Source organism: Epinephelus moara, chromosome 3 (assembly GCF_006386435.1).
Source record: "Epinephelus moara isolate mb chromosome 3, YSFRI_EMoa_1.0, whole genome shotgun sequence".
Classification (NCBI taxonomy): domain Eukaryota; kingdom Metazoa; phylum Chordata; class Actinopteri; order Perciformes; family Serranidae; genus Epinephelus; species Epinephelus moara.
The window spans coordinates 20,934,966-20,962,323 of record NC_065508.1 but is presented as its reverse complement, the minus strand read 5'-3'; the positions used below and the strand labels follow the sequence as shown (position 1 = coordinate 20,962,323).

The 27,358-nt window shown below is 40.9% G+C and overlaps 2 protein-coding genes and 2 non-coding genes across 5 annotated transcripts in view; 1 reads left to right on the top strand and 3 right to left on the bottom strand.

The window, feature by feature from the left end:
* The first annotated feature begins 686 nt into the window (after positions 1–686).
* On the top strand, positions 687–3,354 carry timm22 (translocase of inner mitochondrial membrane 22 homolog (yeast)). The gene is made up of 4 exons (XM_050040356.1): positions 687–972; positions 2,286–2,482; positions 2,714–2,786; positions 2,877–3,354. The coding sequence occupies exons 1-4, from the start codon at positions 714–716 to the stop codon at positions 2,951–2,953; spliced, it is 606 nt and encodes a 201-aa protein (XP_049896313.1). The 5' UTR covers positions 687–713; the 3' UTR covers positions 2,954–3,354.
* A 2,368-nt stretch (positions 3,355–5,722) lies between these two features.
* abr (ABR activator of RhoGEF and GTPase) overlaps positions 5,723–27,358 on the bottom strand; it is a 119,500-nt gene continuing 97,864 nt past the window's right edge. For both annotated transcript variants that reach the window (XM_050040247.1, XM_050040248.1), the window contains 7 exons: positions 14,996–15,055; positions 13,440–13,549; positions 13,069–13,208; positions 11,701–11,835; positions 11,456–11,561; positions 9,818–9,971; positions 5,723–7,284 (listed from right to left, as the gene is read on the bottom strand). In XM_050040247.1, the coding sequence (XP_049896204.1) occupies positions 7,195–7,284; positions 9,818–9,971; positions 11,456–11,561; positions 11,701–11,835; positions 13,069–13,208; positions 13,440–13,549; positions 14,996–15,055 (795 nt within the window). In that variant the 3' untranslated portion in view covers positions 5,723–7,194. The remainder of the gene's footprint in view (positions 7,285–9,817; positions 9,972–11,455; positions 11,562–11,700; positions 11,836–13,068; positions 13,209–13,439; positions 13,550–14,995; positions 15,056–27,358) is intronic.
* trnav-aac (transfer RNA valine (anticodon AAC)) lies at positions 15,949–16,021 on the bottom strand. Its single transcript has one exon. It is a non-coding gene; the product is annotated as a tRNA-Val (tRNA).
* On the bottom strand, positions 19,681–19,753 carry trnav-aac (transfer RNA valine (anticodon AAC)). The gene has a single exon. It is a non-coding gene; the product is annotated as a tRNA-Val (tRNA).

Here is a 27,358-nt window from a genome sequence, read left to right as displayed (position 1 = left end):
ATGTATGATTTATTGTAAGGATGAGATGTCTTTTCTAATAAAAGTTTTAAAACATTATATTAAAACCATAATATTTGCTTTATGTTGACTGTGTGGTGAAATGAAGTAGAACTGTGGTGACTAGAAGCTGCAGGAAATACATTTTTAAGTATTTATATAAATATTGAATTATTCAAATGTTAAATTTTAACGTATTTTTTTAACTTCATTTATTTATTTGATTATGCAGTTTATATTAAAAGATACATAATCATATCGATATACATATAGTTGTATATTGATATGATTGTTTCTTAAAAAATAAAACCTATTCCATAATGTTACTGATAGTAGTCTACCCATAATGATATAGGTAAGATGAAAAAAACAAAAAAACAAACATTGTGCATATGCAGTACAATTTATAAAGACACAAGCAAAGCGTTGTGTAACCCTGAAGGTAGAATTTACTGCAGCACTTGGTGACGTCAGGCAGGTTGTTCCTTTGTGTCGAATGTGCTGACAGGAATTTAAATAAATCTTATCAGATTAAATAAAATACATTTTCAAAAATATCTTTCAAATATATGTATTCTCATTTGCTTCGGTTTACTAATTTATAAATGATTATGAATATAAGTATTAAAATAATATTACAAACAATACAAATGTGACGAATCTGCCCGCGCGCGTCTTGAACTACATTTACCTACAGCGCTGTGTCATTGAGAAACATGGCCGCCTCCACGGGAGCAACGAACGTTGCTGCCTCCGATTTACAAGATCCCTCTCCGGCGGGTCCGAGCATGGACAGTCCACCGCTTCAGTACAGTCTGATCCTGGAGCACCTGATCGGGGACAAGAGGCCCATAAAGGAGCTGAGTCCCGGTGTCATGGGGGGGCTGCCGGTGCCCGTGAAAACCGACGAGCAGAAGATGATCGAGAGGGGCATGGAGAGCTGCGCCTTCAAGTCTGTGCTGGCCTGTGTGGGAGGTAAGATATCAGCCTGACATTACAGGTACACATCACAGCTGTTTGATGTCTGTGTGGGTTTAGCTTTAGCGCTAAACTAAATGTTTTAATATGAGATTTGACTGTGCTGTAAACTGGTGTCAGAGCTCCGAAATCAGCTGCACATGTGGAGGAAGAGGACTGGAAGAGACGCTGGTGTTATGAGGCACACTGATACAGAGCTCAGATCATTGACTGACTGACAGAAAGCAACGTTTTCTTGCATCTTACATCTTTATTTTTATAACACTTATTTTGTATTGTTTAATTGTATTCTCTTCCTCGTATGTAGTTCCTGTTGCTCAATGTTGTATAGTTTATAAACAGTTTTTATCATTGTTCTCTAATATTTTTATTTATTTATTTTTGTATTTTAAAGTGCCTTTGTTTTGCCATGTAAATAACATATTATTATCATTATTATTATTATTTATTTGAATGACTGTATTATTTTATTTTAAGCTATATTATNATAGTTTATAAACAGTTTTTATCATTGTTTTCTAATATTTTTATTTATTTATTTTTGTATTTTAAAGTGACTTAACTTTGTTTTGAAAGTGCCATGAAAATAACATATTATTATCATTATTATTATTATTATTTATTTGAATGACTGTATTATTTTATTTTAAGCTATATTATTATTGATATTATTATGTATTATACCATATTATTGTGTTACATACATACCAGACTTTTACTTTACTAAATTGTATCATACTAAATTATATTATATTTGATATTGTGTTTTACTCTTGTACTATACTATATTATGTTACACTAGATTATTATTATATTTGTTATTATTAGAAAATAGAAAAATAGAAATAGAAAGAACTTTATTAATCCCCAAAGGGAAATTCAGCTATCCAGCAGCTCATAATAAAAATTAAATAAAATACGTTAAAATAAAAATAAATGAGCAAATAGACATTAAATTAAGATAAATTGTCCATTACACAAAATTGTATCATACTGTATCATATTATATTTGATATTGTGTTGCACTGCACTATACTATATTATGTTACACTTGATTATTAAAACAAGCTGTCTGAAAACGACGCTTTGGGAATCTGTGATACTAATTAAATATTTTACAGACCAAAGATTCACTGATAATATGAAATGATTGCTGTAACAGTTCCTGTACTTAACACACATGTGATTAATTACTGTAAGGAAATCAGAGAGTAGCTTAACAGTGTACATCATATTTTATTCTTCAAGCCTGTAAATATTGTTGTGCTTCATTGTGTGGACACTCATGCTGGTGTCTTTGTTCTCTGCAGGTTTTGTCCTCGGAGGAGCTTTTGGTGTTTTCACAGCCGGCATCGATACCAATGTTGGTATTGATCCCAAAGACCCTCTGAGAACTCCGACAGCACGAGAAGTCCTCAAAGACATGGGCCAGAGGGGGATGTCCTACGCCAAGAACTTTGCCATCGTGGGCGCCATGTTCTCCTGCACAGAGTGCATCATAGAATCAGTAGGTCACACTGCTTCTTAATGAAATCCTGCTTGTCATATTGTTACTGTAATGCCATCACATGTAGAATGTGTTTTGAGAACCTCATGTTTGTGTTCTGCTTTTATTAAGTCTCCTCAGAATGGTGTGATGGCGCCCTCTGGTGCTAAACTGCTGTATTTGATCCTCCAAGTGATGATGTGCAAAATAATCCATTGTAACTTCTCCCCTGTGTGTGTTTTTCACCTGCAGCACAGAGGTAAATCTGACTGGAAGAATGCCGTGTACAGCGGCTGTGTTACTGGAGGAGCCATCGGATTTCGTGGTACGTGACCTGGTGTCTTTACTTTGATGTTTTAAATTTAAAGTGGTATATTTCTCTTGTCCTGACGTGTATTGTTTGTCTGTCTTGCAGCTGGTCTGAAGGCCGGGGTGCTGGGATGTGGAGGCTTCGCTGCATTCTCTGCTGCCATCGAATATTATTTACGGTGAACCACCAACGAGTGGCGCTGTGGACTCAATGGATTCACATGTGGGAAATCCAGCTTGTGAATATTTACCTGCACACGGAGGATTGCTGCATAAGAAGAACTGATGTATTCGGTGGAAGGGGCAGGATTTGTGTTGGTAAAAGACCTGTGTTACTTTTACTATATGGACAGTTTGAGCACAGCAAAGCAGCTTCATGTGGAGAAACTGAGCAGAGTGGATCTGCTTCTGTGTCCAAGGTTTTAAGGATGAGATGAAAATGTTGAACCCAATTCACCTCCATTCTGAGCCACGACCAACTCAAATGGGACTCAGATAAACGCTGTTATTCATTATTAGAATAATGTGTCTACTCAACTAATCTACATCAGAATTATTTATATGAATAAAGATGTTTTTGTTAACTTGTTCAAAACTTTTCTTCTTGAGGTTTACCAGTGTCCATGTCCACGAAACTTTAATCTGCCTTTTAACAATAATAGTCTTGATGCGAGAGAGTTGGAGTTTACAGAGATTGTTTTTGGGGTTTCCGCCATGATTGCTGTCCCAGGCCTTGCGTACCAACAGAGCATTTACAGAGCTAAATATAAATTTGGGGCAGGTGTTTTAATCAATTGTGAGTACAAAGTTGCCAAAATCTAAATCATTGGGAGAGTCATGGGAATTGTTTTTAAGAAATGGTTGAAGCAAATAGCGACATTATAGGTATCATGTTACTTTTTTTTTGGGTGGGGGGGGGATGGGGGTCATTTAGCTCAGGCTATTTATGATTTTTGTTATAGTTTGTATAGACTGAGGAAACAACACAAATCTGCTTATTGATATCCGAAATACTGAAAAAGGAGCCTCCATGCTGCATGATCGTAACATTTAATATGGAACGTGTCCAGACTGTTAGCACACGTCACTGTCTTACTATTAAATAATGTGCTTATCTAAGAAGTCGAAACATTTTCTAAACAAACAAATTTTCTAAAAACAACAGTTCCAATCTGAAAGGTAACTAAAGCTGTCAGACAAATGTAATGGAGTAAAAAGTACAACCATTGCCTGCAAAAGTAGAAGTGTAAAGCTGCACAAGATGGAAAAACTCAAGTAAAATACAAGTAACTCAAAGCTGAGAGAGAGATAACCCAATCTGTGAAAAGAATAATGTATATTTGTTTTTAAATATTGTGTTACAGTTATTTCAGAAGAGAAAGTTACAGTGCTTGTAAATAAGGGCCAAAGCCAAGAGCATTTTCTAATGGTAACATTTCAGTACTGGAGTTAGACCTGAGCAAAAAAAGGAGACAAAGACCACCTATTGTGGAAAATATGCAATTTGGAATAAAGTTCCAAATTGATTCTGGGTCACAGAGAATTCTTTTTGATCCAGGTGATTTTAAAGGTGTAGATCAGGGTAGTAAAATTACCAAAAAGATGGTAAACATTCACAGGTCATCTCTGAATCGACCACCAGGGGGCACAAAATGCAAAGATCTGAAACTTAAATTATTGAATGTGCTGTAGTCTTTCAGGGGGAGAAAAACTGCTGTTACTGCGCAAGTTTAAGATGATGTATGAATGATTTCAGTGCATGAAGTGGGAAAAACATAAATAGATGGAAGTCACTATTTTGACATTTCCTGCAAGCACTGTTTACCAAAACTCAAAATGACACACAGGTGCTGATTATTGTTGTCACATGCTCCATTTAATCAGCATTATCTTACAATATGTGGACATGAAAATGTTATGATGTAGCATCTTCGTCGTTATTAACAGTTAAACCCTATTCACGTGAAATGGTACATCATCGACAAATGAAATTGTCACCAAAAACTTGAAGCTCTGACCAAGTGCTGTTAAACAAATATGACCCTTATCGGCTTGATGGGGGCGCTAGACTTAATGGTCAACTTTGAAAGAATATAACTCCTACGCTTTAAGTCCTATTTACACTGAACTTAGTACAGTTTCATCAACCATTAATGGCTGCCTCACTACATTTCCACCATTTTGAAATTTTTGAAAAACACATTTTTGATATGTTCTCCTAAACCGTAGGTGCCACATGGACCAAGTTTTCTGTGAATTATTATTGGACCAAGCAGGATCATGCACCATGCCACACTGCAAACATCACTCAGGAATGACCCAAGGAATGCGACAAAGACCTCAAAGTGTCAACATGGCCTCCAAATTCCCCAGATCCCAATCTGAATGAGCATCTGTGGCACATGTCGTGACTCCACCTCACAACCCACTGGACTAAATGGATCTGCCGCCAACGCACTGGTGCCAGACACCGCTGGACACTCCCAGAGATCCTGTGTCCATGCCTCGACAGGTCAGAGCCAAGTCCGATCCAAGGAGGCCCCACCTTGGATTAGGGGTACATCTGGTGTACTGGCACATCACAAGAATCCTTGAGCAGATTGGGACCTGGGAAATTTAGAAGCCAGGTCGACACCTTGAGCTTTTTGTCACGCTCCACAGGCCATTTGTAAACAGTCTTTGTAGTGTGGCATGGTGCATTATCCTGCTGGGGGGCCACTGCCATTGGGGAATACTGTTGGCATGAGGGGGGGTACTTGGTCTGCAACGGTGTTGGAGTGGGTGGAACATGTCAGGTGGTATCCACATGAATGCCAGAACCAAAGGCTTCCCAGCAGAACAATGCATTGGAACAAAATAATCAAAGTAATTCACTTCACCTGTCAGTGGTTTGAATGTTTTGGCTGACATGTTTCCAGAGAGACTCAATCATTGACACAGACGGACACAAAGTGAGAGTGTTTTGGTAACTTTTATTTTACTAAAAAAAAGGGGGAGAAAAGTTCACATTGACATTTAGTCTCAATATTACAGTATATTGAAATTCTTCTCAAAGGAAGTAAAATACAACATTTTTTATTCCATTTTAATCTTATATTAAAAATATCAAATAGTACTCATCTAGCAGTGCTTACAGTATCTTAAGATATGTCGCAGGCTTGATAGCAGAAAGGTTGGCTTTGTACAGAGCAGAGATGGGCGTTTGCCGGTCTTAGCGAGGGCCTTGCAGAGACAACCTACCTTTGTGTTACCTGGCCTGGTCTGATTGACAAGCTGAACATGCAATGAGGGCAACTACACAAATCAACTCTATAGATTATACCGGTGCAGTAAGACACTTGGAACAGGCTTGCAATGAAACAACAAGAAAAAAAGCTAAATGTTCCATTCACTGTGTTTTTTCCCTACAACCCTCATGTCACAGAGTGCCCTCTCTCCTCTACAAAGTGATCTGAAATTAAATGGCAGACTTTTTTTTTTTTCAGTACAGCTTACCAACCATGGACATGGTGAATGAGAAAATCAGACTAAAAATAACGTCACTACCTGAATAAACTTCAAAAAACAGACTCCTTAGAGCATTTCTCTAGTTGCACAGAACTGTACAGGCACACATATTATATATATTTAAAATAAATAGGGCTAATTTGGCCAAGACTCACTGGGGAGGGCAGCTCTCTCTTGTTTGTCAGCACAGAGAGACACGTCACCAGCCGTTTATTAGGGTGGCTCCCAGCCACTTCTACACCTCACAAGTTCTCATAGTCCCTTAAACACACAGACACACACACACGTGCACGCACACACTCACTCAAGTACATCCACATCGTCACTCACACACCCCGGCCTCCTCCACCACATGCACAAAGCCAGAAAGACAGAAAAAAAGGAAACAAAACAGCTGCTGAACATAATTATTAAACATGTAAATGCCATTTTTTTTCTGGAATGCCTCTGATCAGGAAAAAGAAGCTGAGTCGACTCATCAAACCAGCGTCTGGACAGGGCTCGCTTATGACACACACTGGTGTGATCCTGTGCCACCGCGCCAGGCTGTGGCCTCGGACCCCCATCGATCTTTTCCACAGTGGTCCCAGAATGCCTTGTTGTCTTGTCGGTGGGAGGGGCGGCTCTGCTCTCCTCACATTACAAACAGGACATGTGACTACTAGACGACCAGGAAATCTCCTTCACCACCTCCCTACGTGCTCGGCTCCATCTCTTTTTAGGACTGGGGGGGGGTGAGGTGGTTGGTTCGGGGGTGCAGACAGGAGGGATGTGTGTTTTGGGGGCTGTACAGTCAAGATGAGCTGCCTGCTGGGCGGAGAGGTGAGGCAGGAGGACCAAGTGGCGAGGACCAAGGTTTGTATGGAGTCTCTCACGCTCTCCTCTCCAGATGGCGCCCTGAGGGAGGTGGGTGGGGACTAAACATCAGTGGAAAAGTAGAGCGTGTTGCGCTTCAGTTCGGCAAAGGAGATGGGAGGATGCTGCAGGTAATAGAGCAGCACCTGGACCTGTGAAGAAAGAAAACAAGTTTGTTTGGTTAAAAATTTGTTTTAATTCTTTCCAAATTAAAGTGGAAACAGACAACTTGTCAACTTTTCCAAGAGATATTACTGTTGCTGCCTTTGTTGCAAAGACAACAAGAACACTTTCCATTGTCCTCTGAGCCTAGCAACCACCAACAAACAGGACACACTGCTTTATGTTTTCCACAATTAACTCAGCTGTGTCATCATCCAGCATTTCTGCTACTGGATATAGTCACAGCAAAGAACTTACACTGATACTTTTGGTAAGTGGGGATAGCTGGTGAGGGGAGGCGCTGCCACTGAGAGAAGGAAAGTGATGACACAACAGAGCAAAGCAATGTGATGGAGAATCGGAGAACGCACGTGAGAGACTACTGAAATAACAAAAGGAAGAGAAGGAGAAGTGGGGCAAGGGTTCACGTCCACGCCAGCCCTTCGCTTGTACTTAACGCTTTAATATTTTTCCATCCATCCATTTTCATCTGCTTATCCGGGGCCGGGTCAAAGGGGCAGCAGGCCAAGCAAAGCACCCCAGACGTTCCTCTCCCCAGCAATGCTTTCCAGCTCCTCCTGGGGGACCCTGAGGCGTTCCCAGGCCAGATGAGATATGTAATCCCTCCAGTGTGTTCTGGGTCTGCCCCGGGGACTCCTACCAGTGGGACGTGCAACAGGAGGCACCCAGGAGGATCCTGATCAGATGCCCGAACCACCTCAACTGACCCTTTTCGACGAGAAGAGCAGCGGCTCTACTCCGAGCTCCCTCCGGATGTCCGAGCTCCTTACCCTATCTCTAAGGCTGAGCCCATAAAATCAAAAAATATTTAAAAACTACAACATAAAGGATGTTAATATTGTTTTGTTCGAACTACACTTTTCGTCATCTAAAGCAACAATTTCACTACATTTGTACATCTACAGTACAAGTTATCAATCTGACTGTGATCTAACACTGGCTGCCATTCACCTTTTATGAATGGGTACAGTACATAGTTTTATCTATAAGGTCACTTGGATCTACTTCATCGTCATTTTTTCTTCCACAAATGAACCACCTGATGTGAAGCAGACTGTGTCTTCCTATGCTTGATTCTCTCTAAGTAAAAATTATTTCAGAACAACTTTGCTCTCCTTTAGAGTTTTAAATGGTAATTATGACTCTTGTGTTTGACTGCTACGAACTATTTAATTGTTAGTTAATATTTAAGGATGTCTGGCTGCTTTGAAGTTGGACTGCTGCCTAATTCAGCACTTATTTGGAAAGTTGTTCTTTGCTCTGTGATCTGCCTGAAGCTGGATTCTGCCTTTGTTAATTGCTTCTCGAAGTTTGTCTGCAGTCTGTGTTTAACTCAGTCTGCTGCTTAGCAACAGCTCCCGTGAAAAAACACACGACCCTGACCTGTGACTACTGAAATAAAGTTTAAAGAAAACCTTTTTTATGATTTTGATGAATTCTGACAGTCAGTTAAGTCACAAATGAACACGTCTGGAAAATCTGCTTTATTAAAACAGTCTAATGTTCCACAAATGTCCCTGAATCCCTCCTTTAATGGGTCTCATCAGACGGGCATATGTCTGGAAAACTTAATTTGATTTACTCTTTGTTTAACGTTGCTAGCAGTTTACCAGGAAACACAGGTTCTTGTCGGTAATTTAATTTACAATATGTATTTTACTCACCTGAGAAGGTGCATTTGTGAGTCTGTGTCTCTAAAACATGTCCAGGAAAGTCTTTATTGCTGCTACATGGTTCTTTTATTAAAATAAAGGAGAATCCATCATATGAGATTATGTTGAGGATATGGCAGCGGAAGCATCTTTCTTTGGTGACATTTTGTATACTTGGGCCATAAACATTTAGAATTTAATGAAGCCCCAATACAAACACTCAGCTTGACTGTAGTGGACTGACGGGACCTCCTGCATGTGCACGCTGCCCCATTTATGATGCTTTACTCTGGATGTTGTTTATTCTGCCAAGGCAAAAAAAAACATTTGTGCACAGGAAACTCATCTCTCAGTAGAGATGAATGGATGGCCTGCAGCCTAAATACAGCTGGGAGAGTAGACCGCAGTGACAGGGGTCACTGAGCGACGTGGGAGTGAAATTCATCCGGAAAACATGTGTGGCGACCGAGGAAATCTGCATGTACGCACCAGTCTACCATCTACGATGTACAGTCACAGAGGGGATGCATACTGAGTTTTTGTAGATTCATAGGTCCGAAAACTAAAACTTTGTCTAAACATTGCTACAACTGTGTGAAAGGTAAACATATCCACACAATTATTAGTTTTAAGGCAGCACCAGGGCTGGAAATTAGCACCAGCCATTAGCTAAATGCTAATAAAATATGCAAGTGGCTGCTAGTTTTGCGTCACTCACCAGCCGAAAAAAAACAACGGCAAACAAATGAGTGGCTGCTAGATTTTGGAATCCACCGGCCACAGAGGCAGATGGACTAAAAAGTTAATTTCCAACCCTGGTCAGCACCAAAATGCGTCTGTGTGTAGGTACCTGCGCCATCACGTCATGTGACCAGATGTCAGAGGCGGAGGTGATGTGCTGTCCCTTCGTGCTCTCTGACTCTGAGGGCCTGAGCAGAGTGGGGCCAAACACAGTGGCCAGGTTATGGAGGGACATCTTGTTGATGGGCTCCTTTTCAGCCACCCTGTAAAAAAAAAAAAAAAAAAAGACAAACACCAGGAGGCCTGTCAGTCAAAGAGGGCGGGGTTAAAACATTGGAGAGACAGTCAGGGGTGCCATGTTGAAGGCAGCCATTACAAACGTAGGCAGAAACTGAACACAGAACTGTGGCTGTACCGTGAAGGTCAAAAGATGGTGTTGATCTGAAGGTTTAAATGAACACTGTTGAACTACTACTGCTGATTACCTCTCTTTAAATAATAGAAAACAAATCTTCTTTAGCAACTATCCAGAGTTCAAAGTATTTTCACTGTTCCTTGCAGGGGAACTGGTCTGCAGCCAGGCTTCGTACAAAACACACTGATGCTGATGAACAACAACAACAGGACATAGTTTACTGAGTGGTTCAGACGGATGCTCCACAGCACCCAGGTCAAAAATACAAGTAAACAATGCGAGCAATCAACGCAAAGGTTAACACTATCTACCATTCAACATGTAAATGGCAGCATTTTATGGCTTGGTCCTAATTATAGGCACTTTTAAATGATGATCTGAGGGTAACAGTTCAAACTCATATTTCAGGACCTCTCTGTCTTACTGAAAATAGGCCTCTGCCTGTGAGATGTTTGGGAGGATCACAATTAAATGACTGGCTGAATTTATCTGCGAGTTCATCTGAAAATAAGACATGAGATGGTCTAAAACAGCAGTTCCCAACTGGTCCAGATTTCTCCTCAGTCATTAGCTCAAGGTCCACACAGTTTAATATATTCGGCGTCATACTTGTGTTTGGCCATGTCGTTGAGCTAGTTTGCTGTTTCTGTTAAGTAGATGTCAGTTAGTCACTAACTCTACAGCAGGAAACGCCACTTCAAAATAAAAGCTCTGTGCCAGAAATTCACTTTGCTTCAAAATACAGTGTGTTTTTTACAAACTCGACGCGTTCACAAGTCACTTATGGTCCGTTCAGAATGGACCCGCTACCCATTTTTGGACCTAAACCCATCAGTTGGGACCTTGTTTAGATTACATACACTGCTACATGTAGCTAGATGCTAACATCAGCTAAACATGCAAGCTTTTATTTGTGATTTTTCAGGGTAGAGAGTGTCACTATTTTATTCCTCTGGTGCAATGACGGTGTGGAAAACCTGACTAATTGGAGCAGACTGAGCTTTTTCGGGAGAAGGGCTTAAAGAGATAGGAAATAAAACGCACTGGAATACAGGTATATTATGGCAGACAGTATGAGAAAAATAAAGTGAACAGTAAAGCATGTAAACATGTTCTAGTAGAAACCCAAAACACAAGAATAAACCTGAGCATGGGCAGAAAATATCTACTGCACTTCAAAATAATGTGTGTTTTTTACAAACCTGACACATTCGTGAGTCACTTTTCTGATTATACCAACAGACATGGTTTCTTTCTTACAGACAGGTGGCCTAACTGTGATCAGTGGGAGTCCCTGTCTATGTCTGTGGGTTACTGCGTGCATGTGTGTACCGTTTGAGGTGCTCCAGCAGAGTGAGGAAGGTCATGAGGTTGGGGTCGGGCAGGGAGCGCAGGAGGTGCATCATGCAGTTCTCCTTGGCTGCCGGGTCTGAGAGCGCTGCGAGGGAGAGGAAAAAAGATGTCAGATTCAATTATGGGACGACAGCTTCCTAACTTAAGCCCTTATCTCTTCCAGCTGGGCAAATTTAACTCCCCACTGATGACAAACACACACTTCCAGGACTTAAAGGTCGCACCTATGCCCTCCATGAAGGCGGGGTAGAGGCGGTCAGTGAGCAGAGGCTCCGGCAGCTCCCTGAAGTACAGCTTCAGTGTTCCTGCGATGGCGTTGATGTCCATGTCGCTCAGCATCACCAGGATGTCTTTGGTATCTACAGGTCAGATATGGAGGATAAACAATAACTTGAGCATGTATAAATAAATACAGGAATAAATATTTAAACAAAAGAAAATGCATAAATAAATACTGAAATAAATTAATAAAATTGCATGAATAAATAAAAGTTGATAGTTAAACAGGACATAAATAAATAAATAAATAAATACAGCAATAAATAAGTAAAAATGAATAAATGCTGAAACAAATACATAAATAAATTAATGAATAAATGTAAAAAAAAATTAGATAAACACATAAATAAATAAGTAAAAGTTAATTAAACTGGACAAATATCTTAAATTTATTTCTACATTTTTGGATAACTACCTTTATTCATTTCTGTGTCTGTACATTAATGAGGGAGGAGGTCCTAACCTCTGCATTTATTCCCATATTTATTTATTTATTTAGTGATACTTATTTTACTTTCCATCCTCCATGGTCAGACACAAACAAAGAGCGATTGGAAAGTGAACGCACTGCATTATTACAGCCGAACAATAACACAGCTGCTCTCTCCATCTCCGGGAATGATGTAATCTCTCAATAACCTCACATCCAGACGGAGACAGATGCAGACGTGCTTAATGATACTACACACAGAAATGTAAGGTGATACTGTGCTCCGCTTGGGACCAACGCTGAGAGACTCTTACGCAACATAAAACTTGAACGCTTGACAGCTGTTGCTTCTCATCTGTCCTGGCCCCCCAATTCCCACGTCTACTAGGTGCTAGAGCAAAGGCCTCGATTACCTAAACCTCTGGGCTGCGGGCATGTTAAAATCTGAGTGTCAAACACTTCATTTCCTGCATTCTGGTTAATTTATGCACCAATTTGTGCCTTTTCTGCATCAATATCATGGTACTCCCTGCTTCAACCGTGCATAGTTGCTTGATCGTCTTGTCGTTTTATGGCAGATTGCAAACATTGCTTTATACCCCCATAATTTATTCCTAAGTTTAATAATATATATACTAAACTTCCAGTGTTTATGCATGCACTAAATTTGTAACAGGTACATGCTTGATGACTGCTGTGGTGTTATATAAACTGACGGGATAAATGATTAGATGTAGGTCACCAAACTATCAGCTTAAAAGGGAAATTCCGATGATTCACTGATGGGATTTTGCTGTTACATATAATACAATCTGTTGTGTTGTTGAAACTGTTGTTAGTTCTCAGGTCAAGATGATGGGATGGACAGTCAGTGGAGTCTTACTGGTGTCGAATGCAGTTTTGAGGGCCTGGATATCCGTGGCCACCCCTGAGATCCTGTAGATTCCCACTTCGTCAATCCCCCTCTTCTCCACTTCCTCAATGCACTGACGGACGATGTAAGGCACCTTGGAGCGCTCGCGCCTGTGGACATGAGCAGCATGTTACTTTTCTAATAATGTGGGTACATTTAGAGATTTACTACTGTGGATATGAGAACAATTCTGGGCCTTTTTATTGTCTATATCCATGTCAGAGGGATGTTTACTAGCTCAAATATACAACAATAAATGTGCATAAAGCTGCAAAGTCTTTATTCTATTTCATTTTTAAGGTAACAGCACATTCTGGTCTCATTAACGGAAACATGCTCACTTTGTCACCACGTTGATTTTGACTCCAAACACCCCACTCTGTTTTTTGGATGGCGTTCTCTTCAAGCTGAGGTCCCGACTCGTAAACTTCATGGAGAATTCCACTTTGATCTGAAGAGAAAGGAAACTGCGTTACTAAAAGAAGAACTGAACTTTGGGACCCTCTTCAACCACTTTTATGTTTTTCTTTGCATTGAGATTTAGCGGTTTTGACATTGAAATTTAATACCCGACATATTCAAGCTCAACATTTTTAACGTGGATTTTATTGTAAAGATTACAGCCAAACAGATTTTTTTTTTGAGATTTCCTTATATTTAGGGCTGCTCCCTGAAAGTTGACGAGTCGCCTCAGTGACCCCCTCAGTTGACAGGAAAATCTTCAAGTTGCACTGTCTTTATTTTTCAGTGTGCATTATATTATATTTTATATTCTAGCAGGATGAACAGGTTTGATGACAAAACCTGAGGTGGAGAGGGCTTAGAGGACGTCTGTAGTTTGGCAGCATTTTTGAATTTTGAAGGACAAAACTAACAAAGTAAGATGTCAGCAAAATTCACCTATCGTTCAACATCATTGAACATGGCCGACCACTTGAGACAGGTAAGCTGTATAGCAATTATCTGGGCTGATTTACCACACATACTTTGCAGGCAATAAGTCTGTTTAAGGCTATAACACATGTTATGTACTTTATACCTCTGCTAGGGCCATCCCACATACAGTGACGATGATCACAGTTCGTCTTTTACAGACAGCATCACCGCAGATTTCATTGCGCTAGATATGATACATGATACAATATTATCACGATACTTAAGTCACTATACAATATTATTACGATTTTAAATATGTAAAGATGTGGTATGTATTGCCCTAAAATATACTGCAGTTTATTACCTTTTTTTAACTGTAAATTATGTCCCCAAAGGAAAACTTTGTCAACATCTGTTTTATCTAATAAGATGAAGTTTTCAGTCTGTTCATCTCACTTCGGTCATCTTTTTTTTTTGCAGTGGCAAAATGTGTCTGTTGGACTGACAACGCAACTGATTATATTATTCTAGTAGGCTACCTAAAGTTTAATTTGTAATATTAATAATTTGTATCATAAAAAAATGGGTACTTGGCCCTGTGTGATGATACAGTATTGCCAAACAAAAATAGTGCAACACTATGCTGTATTTCCCCCACTCCTACTAAATATGAGGCCTGTGAATATTACTGAAGGTGCAGGAGAAGGAACAAAAAGTTGGACGCTCATATTATACAGGTAAATCTGTTTCCATTCGGGGACAGCCCTATTTATATTATCAACTCAATTCTCCTTTTCAAAGACCTGTGCGTACACAAACTTTTGTACTTGTGGGGAAAACATTTCTCACATCAGCAGGGATATAAGATGATTCAGTGAATAAAAACACTATGCAGTCAGAAAAACTGGCCAGCCTTATCATCTCTGCCAAACATAACATCTCATCACAAGACTACATTACACATAGTACATCATAATCTAAGAGATGAGTCCTATCAGAGTTGAAACTGCTTGTGTCTTACCCCATTCATCTCTATGACGTCCATGTGCCAGTTCTTGGACTGCACCGTCTGAGGATCCAGCTGGAAGACACAACAGAGACAAAGACATGATGCTTGATAAGATTTTTGACCAAATAAGGGCACATGACTTCATTCGTACGGGATTTTCCCAAAAGAGGAGGCGGCTTAATCAAATCATCAGATAAAAACTGTGGAAAAGTCACATTTCTGCCTGACAGCATTATGAAAAACAATAAAGAGTCACTACAAATACATTCACCACAGAGGAAACAGTTTTGTGTAATGGCAACACATGCATGACAGGGTTTTCTCTGGCGGGGAGTGAAAGGCAAGGGTTTAACTTTGGGTATCTCACCAGAGTGGAGCAACTAAAACAATTTTTAGCAGTGTATCTATGTTCCCCAGCTCGATATCCTCTTCAGGTGACTCATTAAGGAGACCTTTGAGGGGGTTTATTGTCTCAGAAATGTTTTTTCTTAAAGTCAAATATTCAGTGTTTGTTTCCCTGTTGTAATATTGAAATCACCTGTAGCTTACAGCCTACTGATGCCCTTAAATGTGTAAGATTTTAGACACTAATATCTAAACAGTGGCTGAACTGATTTTTACCATTCAAGCTGCATTCGAAACATCCATCTCTCTTTGTTCTTCTGCAATTTGAACTGCAAAGACAGCCCTTACCAATCTCCTACACTGTTAGTTTATATCGAGAGACACACATGCTCAACACCCAACACACGCCTCGACTAGGCCCTTGGGAACACAGGGACGACCCTCACGTTCCCCGCTTAAAGAGAGGAAATTATTTCCTCTACTAAAACAAATTAGGAAGCCAGCTTTTACTTTTTGGTGTGTATTACAAGATGGGCTTGTCATTTGAGCTTCTTGAAATGAACAGTTGCTGCTCTGTAGACGAAATACACCACCTGTTTTCTGGCAGAGAAAAACAGTGCTGTTCCTGCCCAGTTTCGAACTGAGGACCTTTCGCGTGTTAGGCGAACGTGATAACCACTACACTACAGGAACTGGCTGACACCTGCTCCCCCCTCCTCAAAAAAAAATACGGACAAACACAATCTTCAGGCATGCATTGAGAAACCCCCACTGAGGAAATGTCGATAACCACCGTGCAAATGTTTGAACAAGAAAGGCAAAGCTGCAGAGGTGAGCAGAAGGTGAGGGGGGACGCTTTGAAACTGTGATTAATATTCACTGAGTCCAGAGTTCACCTTGTAACTGCTCCATTTTTCTAACCAGATGAAAGTCAGGCTGTCATTGCAGCCTGTGCCACAACACAGTCAGTGAGTCTGCTTCAGGAAAGAAAGATGCCACTTATGTTCCCCACGTATACCCTCTGCAGTCTCTTGGGGTCCAACAAGGGCTCCAGATTGGCTCAGACACTTGGCCTACTTCACCGCACACATTCTCAAAGTCTGGGTCGCACGTCCCATGATGTCCTCCGAGATATGATAGATGGCAGCCTGTTGTTGTTTTAAGTCTCCTGGAGTGTGTGCCCGCCGTGTGAGGCCACAACAGCTAATGCCTTTTTTATGGGCTGCTTGCACTGCACAGTTATGTCATTACAACCCTGCGTGGTGATGTGCTCAACGTAGAGGAAAATAATGATTGTCGGATGAGCACAAGGGCAGCACACTTTTCTTATTGTCAGGCATTAGGCTGCGGCCATTAAAAGTTCTCAGTGAGAGTATTTCATTACCTCGTAAAAAGGCCATTTGGCATCGGTTTCACGCATTCCTATCATCGTTAAAGCCTGTTTTCCCAGCAGGGTTTGAGACGAGGGACAGGTAATCACTGCAACTGGGTCTTTACACAGCTACTGCCAAGAAGGGAACTGGGCAAAGGTCCAGGACTGGCTGCTGACGCCTCCTGCAACCCCACGAATTAGACTAAAACTGTTCCTCCCACCGATTTCCTTCCTATTAGCCTCTGCTGATTTCTAAAAAAACCTGATTAAATATGAATGCACTGCAATGGGGTTGTAAAAACAAAGCGGGTATTTTATAGGCGGCGGTTACACTCACTGACCTCTCTTGAAATCATATCCTCAGCTGGGCTCTTTTCTTTTTTAATTAAAAATACTTGGAGAGGAACTTGTTTCACCCTTTTCCTTTCCTGGAAAATTAGTTTGTTTAAAGTGATGACTGCAGACTGTTTGGCTGGAGAGGCCTCAACAGAATTCAGACTGACTTGGTTCATACTAGATATTACACTCAGAATTAGAAACACAATGTCAGGAGAAGGGTTGCATGAGAAGAGACAGCTTTCTTGGAAATGAATTGTGACTTACATCGGGGGATGTGTGCAGTCAGCTGGTTTAAACAAAGCGGCGAGAGGATTTAAGGTTTTATCCTGAGTGACAGCTCAGCCAGGGGACTGACAGGAAGAGGGCAGCAGGTAACAGAGCAGGCAGGGACTGGAGAAAGCTAATGCGGTGTAGATGTGGCCATATAAAGCTAATCTTAATCTCACTGAATGTAGCGGAGATCTGTAGGTGGACAATGTAGACATGTAGTAGGAGAATACACTAAAAAATTAAAGGAATACTTCACCCCCTAAATGGACATTTGTATATCAGTTACTCACCCCATATTATGTTGAATTCATGAAGAAAATTTTGTTTTACTTGCATGCCTCCATGGTGAACGATGAATCCAAAAACAGAGAAAATCCTTGATGAATAGAAGTCATTGGGTTCCACGTGTAACAACAACAAAACTATATCAAAACATCCTTTTACAAACTGTCACACAACTCATGCAGTATAATTTAAGACTCACTGATCCAGTCGTATGCTCTGTGCTTTCCAAACAGATGGCCCTTTATGACCTATGACTTTGGTGTATCCGAACTAACTCTTTAAAACACCAAAGTCACAAAATGACACAAACAAACTAACTGATCGAGGCAGAGGTAGACCAGCAGCTCCTGTGTTCAGTGAGGTAAAATTACTGTTTTGTCAATGGAGTCTGGCTGTGAAGAGAGCATAGATATGTTTCACTTTCCTTTCAGTTCCCCGTCGGAAAAGGCGGTCTGTTTCTGATCATATGAGTGGATAAATGAGACTTGGATTATAGTGCAGGAGTTGTGTGACAGCTTGTAAACAGATGTTTTGATATAGTTTTGCTGTTGTTAAACGTGGACTACTATGACTTCAATTCATTCATTTGTTTTCTAAGCTTTTTGGATTCTTCATTTACCATTGAGGCATGTGTAAAGAACATAGTTTTCTTCAAGAAGTCAATGTAACAAAGGGTGAAAAATACATATACAAATGGTCATTTGGGGGATGAAGTATTTAAGACAAATAATATCCTAGAAGACTATAAAGAATATATTTTAAAGCCTCCCTTTTTGCTTATTGGCTGTATGTTAACACATTTTAGACCTTTTTAAGAACCTATAGAAAGCAAACCAGCATGTCCCCCTTTCATCTCACTCCAAACAGATGAAAAGTCCAATGACTGATTTCCGTTCCGAGGAATGTTTGAAGGGGATTTCTAGCACATAAGCATCTACTATACAGTATGTGTGTGCATTCATGCACATGTCAAGGAAATGATAAAAGTCAGAAAGTGTCTGGTGTTTTTTTTAGAGACATCCTTGGGCTAATGTGGCTCTGATTAGGATGCAAAGCTGTCTTTGTAGGACCGTAAAAACTATGGAGGATATATGTCTCAAGGCGGACTGCAGCCCGGAGCAAAGCACAGAAATACTTCCAATCCAGTGGACCACTGTACACACTGATTTGTACGCATTCCAGTTGGGGAACACACTCGAAGCTTTGTCCTTATATAGAATGCAATAAATATGTGAGAGTGTGTTTGGAGAATAGAGTAATTCAACCAGCATATATGGGAACTCATTGTTCTGTGAGCTATATGTCTATGAGTGTGTAGCAGGTTTGAGGCTCAGCTGGTTACCGTGCTCTGTATGGCCTACCAAACCTGACTCATGTATGCTCACACACACACACACACACACACACACACACACACACACACACACACACACACACACACACCTCATCTAATCGGCCTTTGGTGTGTTCGAATATCCGAATCCAACAGGAGGCATGTGGCTGCCATGTGGTATGGCCAACTTGAAGGCCCTAAAGAAAATTGATGGTTGATTTCAGTATCTTCTCCTGCCTCTGGTTGGACTTTCTATCAGTCAGGCAGAACAGAATACATCATAACTATGAGTCTTAACTTCAAAAGAAGAAGCAGACAGTCGTGAGCCAGGATGTACATACAGCCAGTACTCTGCCCTGACTGATCTGCAGGGACAGTACAAAGCAGATAAGATAAGGCATGCTGTTCAGTTGCCACATGGTCTGTCTTTCTGATAGACACTGCAGGGGAACAGGAAGTCGGTTCAGTTCTCTTTATAATGATTCTTGGTAGTGTCAATTGTTGCAAAGTATTTATAAAAAGAAATTATGACCAAAAAGTGGCACTAAAGGCTTAATGTTTTGCTTATTCTAATAAAAGCAAAAACTGGTCACATATGTGGTTATTGGTGGCCAGTTTAGGCTTTTTATTAACCGTAAAAACTGCATGCAACAAAGAAAAGCACTGTTGACACATAACCAACAGCTGCAGCTTCCGCAATTCATTAGGCTCAACAACAAACACACCACCTGCCGTCTTTGGGCTAAAAACTGCTGTTCCCGCCCAGTTTCGAACTGAGGACCTTTCGCGTGTTAGGCGAACGTGATAACCACTACACTACGGGAACTGGCTGCCCTGCTTTCCCCTCTCTGAGAACATAATCCTGCACTCCTTCACTGGCATGTGACATGTGAGCCACACTCCTGCAGCCTGTATGGGAGCAACAGCAGCAACAGACTGACGTAGGGGGACAGTCAGAGGGCTGCACCCCTCTGGTGCTGTTTACATCTCTGACAAAACACCCAGGATGCCATTCTGCACATGCAGCACTACAGCAGGAGAATAATATATTTCTGGGGTCTTTTCTTGATTGAAAAAGAGCACATGTATTGCCAAGTGACCATGCAAGAAGCATGCACACAGTCCTGCAGTATATGAACATGTTTGGCCCAGGGGCCCCTCAGTGGCATGATCCATCCATTAGAATACAAGAGCCAAAGCATTCTTTACTGACAAGCAAGTAAAAAATGCACACCTGCAGTTTGTTAACAAAAAGTGTTTTGGTGCATTTTTAGTTGCTCCGTTGCTTAGTCCACAAAAATTTCCCCACCATTTGGCTGCATTAATTTTTGCCCTTGGAGGCTGAAATTTAAAATGGAGGTTGCAGCTAATGTGAATTTGTGCTTGATTCTGCAAAGATTAATTCTGGGATCACAACTAGGAATGGTGTATTAGACTATATATTTCCTATTAGAGAATAAATCCTGCATGTAAATGTCTTCATTCAACTTTTACCTTGATTTAACTCTAGTGAGTAATTTGAACAGTTAGGGCCCTATTAAACAATCCACAGCTCATGGTCTAAAATGCATAGCGCAGGTGCATTTACAGTAGGGTGTGTCCAACTCCTGTTATGCTAGTTAAACAGCACATCATCTGGACACAAGCAAGGCGCAAGTGGCAAAGGGGTTGTCTTTAGTCCCTTAATTAAGGTGTGTTTTAGGCATAACATGAATTCAACCACATAGAGTATCATCTATGATTCCCTTTAAAAGCCAGGTGCACGTGCAAATTGAAGAAACGAGCGCTTTTCTGCTGAGAGTAAAGCAGTCAGAGCAGTAATGACACTGCAGCAAATATTGTGAAGCATTTAAGCAGCAAAACTAAGATAAAAAATTTAGAGGAAACAGAACTCTCCTAATGGGGAGTCGGACAACAGCTCTGCTCTGCTCTCTGCTATGTTCACATTTTACAGAATGTGATTAATGATGTATTATTTCACCCATCTTAAACCCATCCACACATGTGTGTAATAAGCAGAGAGTACACATGTTGTGATGTGGGCCCATCTTACTATCTGAGTAATGTGCCATTTAAATGGCGGGTAAATACTGCGGCATTCTGACTGTAGACCAGGTTTTTGTTTGTCAATCTCTGCCTAGAAACAGCAATATGCAAACAGTGCACCTGGCCACACCTTATTTTAAGGTGAAACTGGCCTTAACGACTCTGAAACTCAGAGCTCACATGTGACCTCAGCAACTCTGTAAAGGTTCACACTCACACAGGGTTTAAAGCCTGCGACTCTGCACCTGTCAGTTAAAAATGAAGAAGCCTCTTGGATGAGAGGCAAAACGTCTTCAAGAAACTCAAGCAAGTCCAGTTGCCTACGGTATAGCACTTCAGACTACCACGACCAGGATGACTGAGAATCTTATTCTAAGAGCAACATAGCCATGGGCGCACTGATGGGTGCCAGTACATTTGCCGCTTACAAAACGTGGGCGCTGGCAGTGAGAATGGCGACTGCATTGCTCTGAAATTAGCAATGGCAGTTGTGCTTGTGCTGTGCGCCGGGTGTAAGGTAGGGCCCTAAATATCATTAATTAGATATAATCTGGGTTGGACTTAAGTGCGTGGTTTGTCCTGAACACATATGAATTAGGGCTGTGTGATATGAGGAAAATATGCTGTTTAATATCGTAACGATGCAATAAATAAACAGATATTTCTTTCAGTATTCTGCTAAACTACAACAAATTGCTTCATGAATTAACTGAATGAAAGAGAATTAGTGCCAACAGTCTTTTATTGAACAAACTGAACTGCACACAAAAGGCACTAATGAAAATAATAGTGCAACTTCTACTGATTCATCTTTCAAATAACTCAAAAAATCCCTGAGTACAATATCGCAGTGTTTTGATATATTGTGAACAGCCTTAGCATGAATAGATATTTCTTTAAAAAAAAAAAGTGCTTATTCTGTAGATCCAAGAAAAAGAACTATCTAAGAAAGCGTGTTCTGAAATAGCCACTGTGCCAAACAGTTGGTTAGTGAAATGCTGTTTAAAGCCTTTAATAACACAATCCCTACACACTTAATTAGCCCATTGTTGCTGCGCTGGAGACTTAATGTATGCTGGTGACAATATTCAAAACACAATTTGATCTTTTGATATGCTAAATTAATGAATTTCTGTTTAATTTGTCCTTTGTGTTTCATTACAGTTTTCTCATTGCTGCTCTCTAGCTGATTAAATATTCATTCAGCTGCAGAAAGCTTTTTATTAGTCCTTTAATTAGAATGTAGCTCACACTGCACGGCTCCTTGGTTTTTTAGCAGGATTACAGGAAGTGTTTGTGCAGTGATGGAGCCTTTCATCCCCACGCTCCAGTATGTATTTGCCTTGTAGAACACAAGCAGCCTACCTATTTTTAGACAAATGAGCCACATATGCATAATGTTTGTATATGCATCAGTGACAGCTAGCGTCTTTACTCAACAGCTGCTGATGTCACCATGGCCATGTCAGGCCTTTGACTCGGTTGCCATGTTGCCTTCGTCCCTCACTTCCTCGTTGGAGCCAATCAGTGGCGGTTTTCAGCCGGCAGAGGGTTGTGATTTGCAGAGTAGTCTTGAATCTCTGCAGGCAGTATGTGATTCTCTTATAGGGCTTGTAAACAGAAACACACACGCATACTACTGTACAGTTATGCAACACCACCCTGCCTGCAGCCTGCACACAGAACTGTGAGTTATCCTACATTTACGAGGAGAGAAAGAGTGAAATATCCCTTTAATGCTCTGAATTTGAGTTCTCCTACGCTTTCCTCATCACGTTGTTGCTATTTTGTGTCATTTTCAGTCTGAATTTACTCAGTAAATATTCAAATCAACCTAAAACGGATGCTTCACTTAAAAAAAAACCATGAACCATGATTCAGGAACATCCCTGGATCAATACTAACTAAAAAACCCCATTCTAGGCCTTCAGCTGTTATATAAAGCCCACATGCTGAAGTCACAGATGCAAACACTGCTTTGTTTCATTGTCGTACAAACTAACCACCAAATTTTTTGATATAATCCAGTGCAGCAGTGACAAAACTCACATATGCTCTCAAGAGACTGAGATCTAAGTCCTGTTTCTGTCCTCTACTGAACCCTCATGTTTGTCTTGGACAGATTTACAGTGATCTTTTTCACTCGTCGTTCTTTGCGTAGTCGTAGGCAATACCTGACTATCCAGGCTATTTGTGATCTTTTCCACTAACAGCATGTACCATTTGGAAGCAATTAGATGATCACGTACACATTCTCTATGGAGTCGACAACTGAAGACGTACGATGTGTTAGTCTTGATGCAGGTGCCAGTACGATGATCACAAGTGTCTCACATCAGCCAACTTTTTTGGAGAGTTTTGACTACTAATTGGAGCACTACCATGAGCTGAAAAAGGCAACTTCTTCCTGTTTTTATTGTGTAATTTTAGCTGAAAAGAAAACTTTCAGAAAACTAACAAGATCATCTCTATGTTCCCAAGCTCTGTGCCCCCTTTATTTAACATGCAAGACACACTTCACAACCATCTTCCTAGTGATTAAAGACATGTACAAATATTTATATATGTCTCTTGATATACACCAACATCATAGGAGATTGGTAAGGGCCAGCTTCACAGTTCAAATTGCAAAAGAACGAAGGGAGATGTACATTTTATATGCAGGTTGAATGGCAACAATCCATCACACTGCTGTGGAGATTTCAATGTCTAGAATGAAAAAAGCTATTTTACCCACAAATCTCAGGGCGAAGGTTTCAAGCAGTGTGACACCAGTAGGCTATAAGCTGTAGACAGGGGTGGGTAGTCACACATTACAAGTTATTTAAGAAAGTAGTTTTCCTTTTTTAAAATCTACTTCTACATTCTACAGGTATATTTTTGAGCCAGTAATCTACGTTTACTTCACTATGTTTGCCATTTATACCTCCATTATAACTAATCTGCTCTAAATGTGGGGATTAAGAGCAGGGGGGAAAGCACATGAGGAGCACCTCTAACGTTAAAAAGAAGCATCACCTGTCTTTCGACAACAATGTGATGATGACGCAGCAAAACCCAGAACAACAGGCAACTTCTAGCGACAATCTCTGACCACATCTGGCCAAACTTTTTATACCAAGATCTTAAAAAGACAATAGTCCTCCTCTAACCTCTGCAAGCGTATTGAGGTAAGTTGCACATACTGTAGGTGAACATGTAGTTAGCAAGCTAATGTTAGGTACCGGTATGTTAATTTTTCATGTGTAACTTTCAATCTTTGATCTTCTAATAAGGACATTAACGTAATGGTAGCTAGAGGTGTTTTGGCTTTTTAATTTATTAATCCTCATTAAAAAGGGTTAGGGTTTTTCTTTTCCTTTGTTTTGCACTGGCTGGCACACACCCTAAAAATATTAGAATGGAAAGTAACTTGTACTTTGTTATTTATTAACCAGGTACTTTTTTACTTTCACTTGAGTAGGTTTCTCAAAATTAATATTCACTGTTACATGAGTACAGATTTTTGGCTCTCTACCCATCACTGGTTGTAGGTTGGTGATTTTAACATGGTGACATGGTGAAAAAAAAAGCATTGCTAAGAACAAAAAAACTTTTAAAAGATCTCCTTATGGTGTCATATTAAGACACTATTGAGCTGTGGAACATGGGACCCTGAGAACCAAACCAGCAAAATAGGTCCTAAACTGATTGTCTTTGACGATTTCAGATAAATGCATCAAATTCCCTGAATTCATGTGGTAACCCCGAGTCATCGTCTTTATGGAGAACTGTTTGCCCTAACAACTTTCCTGTCATTACTTAAGTCCAGACCCCTGTTTAAGCATGTGATGAACATACCACATCTTTAAACTCTCACCACCTAATTACATGATTAATGCCTTGTCGCCACCCTGCTGAGATTAAAGCCACCCTTCACACAGCCTGCTGTACGACCAGAAGCCATAAGGCTGGATTCATCCAAGGAGGGGTCACTGTGGGTATCAACCTGAGAATGCTTTACTGACCTGCCGTTTCCCTCCTGGAGCTCATTAACCAGGCGCAGATCCTGCGCACGCGGGGATGGATTGGGGCCAATAAAGGGCTATGCCCTCCGGTGGGGACAGACGGAGATTTATGTGGCCTATATAAAAGGCCATTAGGGGACGAGCTGGCATTTTAGGCACGCAGGAGGGATGAAACCCTAATATCTTATCTGCACTAATCAACATACTCAGATGGAAGTGCATAATTTCATATGTGGGCTAAAATGCAGCGGGGGCGAGAGGTGGGATGAGTGAGGTGGAGGGCGGATGATAATGGTTGGATCTGATTCTCTGCCACGGCTAAGCCGGAACGACAGCTCCATTGTTCTCCCCACTAAGCTGGCTGTAACTCCACAAAGAAAATAAAACCAGAACCTGCCTGGCAAACAGGTCATCAGCCAAAAGAACATGATGTTAAACACACAGACAAAAAAAACAAAAAAAAAAAACAGACCACAACTGAGAAGCGCTTAATCATCGTTTGTTCCTTTGCTGGGACACAAATGATACAGTATGTCTGGTCCTGGTCTAATTAGTGTTCCCAGCCAGACTCCCATCACATCACACCGTGTCTTAATTAGGTGCCGCTTTAGGCTGAAGCGGTAAGGACAATCCCCCAGTGTACTGACATACCCTCACGCATCCTCCAACATCCACATTCCTCTCTACACCCTGTAAGTAACATATTATGCATGCCACAGATGCGCACCAATGTGCCCTGGAGTTAGCTTTCCCTGGCCCCCTTTAATAATTATTTGAAAACACTGGAAGTCGCTCTTAAGACTATTTAAAGACAAATCTCAAAGTAGATTTTAAGAAATAAAGCCAGCAAAACAATTTACTTCAACTTGAACACAGCTGGCTATACTATTAAGATTGTAATATGCAAACAGGGGAAAAGTATTACAAGGAAATAATGACCAACTGTTTTTACTTCAGAGTGTGACATTTTCAGATTGTTTTAAAGGGATAGTTCAGATTTTTTTAAGTGGGGTTTAGGCGTGGGTGGTATCACCAGGGTATTTAGCAATCCCAGTGGTGTGATTTTCCATAGCACCACACATTCATACTGTCATAGATTGTATATCCCGGTAAAATTTTAGGAAGGTATGAAGGGTGCACAGTGTATTACCTACAGTAGATGGTGGGCAGCCGTTTGGAGAAACAGGCAGGAGTACCGACACCGAAGCTAAGCAATGTACTGCTATGGACAGGGGCAGCAACAAAACATATTTTAGCCACCTTAAAAATCAATATCAGTTTAAGGGTACACTATATTGAGAATATTTTCACTGCTTTACCCTGCTGCCAGACAGCCCATTTCCACTGGCATTACATTTTCTCAACTGTAGAACTTCTGTGTTCCTTCACATAAGCACAACTGTGGTGCACACTGATTAGGACAGCAACCACAAAATGACTTTGGATACCTTTGTGAACCAGAGTATACAGAGGAACTTTTGCGGAGGCAGCAATAACGTTCTACAGCTGAAGAAATGTAGTGCCGAAGGAAAGGGGCTGCCTGACAGCAAGGTAAAGCAGTGAAATCAATGTACTGCTGCTGCCCCTGTCCACAGCAGTACATTGCTCAGCTTCTATGCTGATACTCCTGCCTGCTTCTCCAAACTCGGGGCGTGCCGACTGCCATCTACTGTAGGTAATACACTGACTATGAATAAGTACCTCATACAGCCCCACTAAAAAAAAAAATCCAAACTATCCCTTTAAAGACCTGCAGGCAGCCTGTCATGTTACTGTTTCAGCTGATGATTTAACTCTGTCACCTCTCACCCTCCATCAAACAGAGTTCACCACCATGCAGAGGCAGAACTGCAGGATGGAGGGAGAAGAAAGGGAGAATTGTAGAGGAGCTGATAGGATCAAAAGGCAAGCGAGCACAGAAAAACTTCAACACAAGTTTACTCATAAACCCTGCCGATCAAAGCCTCACTGAAAATGAATGAAAGGATGAATGGGACTTCACAGAGCAGTTTGATGAAGGGAGATTCCTGCGCAGGCTGGGTGAGAGCTGGGGGGCAGAATCACACGCAACTAACTGTGAAGTTGACAAATCTGGACAGCAATGAAATGCAGAAACCTCCTTAATCTCATTATTTGGCATAAAGACATGGAGACGCCTGTGCAAAGAATGAATCAATACAGGACCCGCGGGTCGATGTCTGGGCTTAGTATGTAATCCCAGTTTCATCCCTGCTCAGTGTAACCAGTGGTCAGCCTTCCTCAGGCCTCTGTTGAATAATGGAAAGCACCGAAACAAAGGTCAACTCTCATCTTCTTTGTCCTGAACCGCCTTATCATTATGCACAAAAATTACAGCTCAAAATGCTGGCGATGCACTC

Coding starts and splice junctions, on each gene's coding strand:
- timm22 (XM_050040356.1), top strand. CDS start 714: ATGGCCGCCTCCACGGGAGCAACGAACGTTGCTGCCTCCGATTTACAA. Junction 973..2,285: donor TGTGCTGGCCTGTGTGGGAG/GTAAGATATCAG, acceptor TGTTCTCTGCAG/GTTTTGTCCTCGGAGGAGCT. Junction 2,787..2,876: donor AGGAGCCATCGGATTTCGTG/GTACGTGACCTG, acceptor TCTGTCTTGCAG/CTGGTCTGAAGGCCGGGGTG.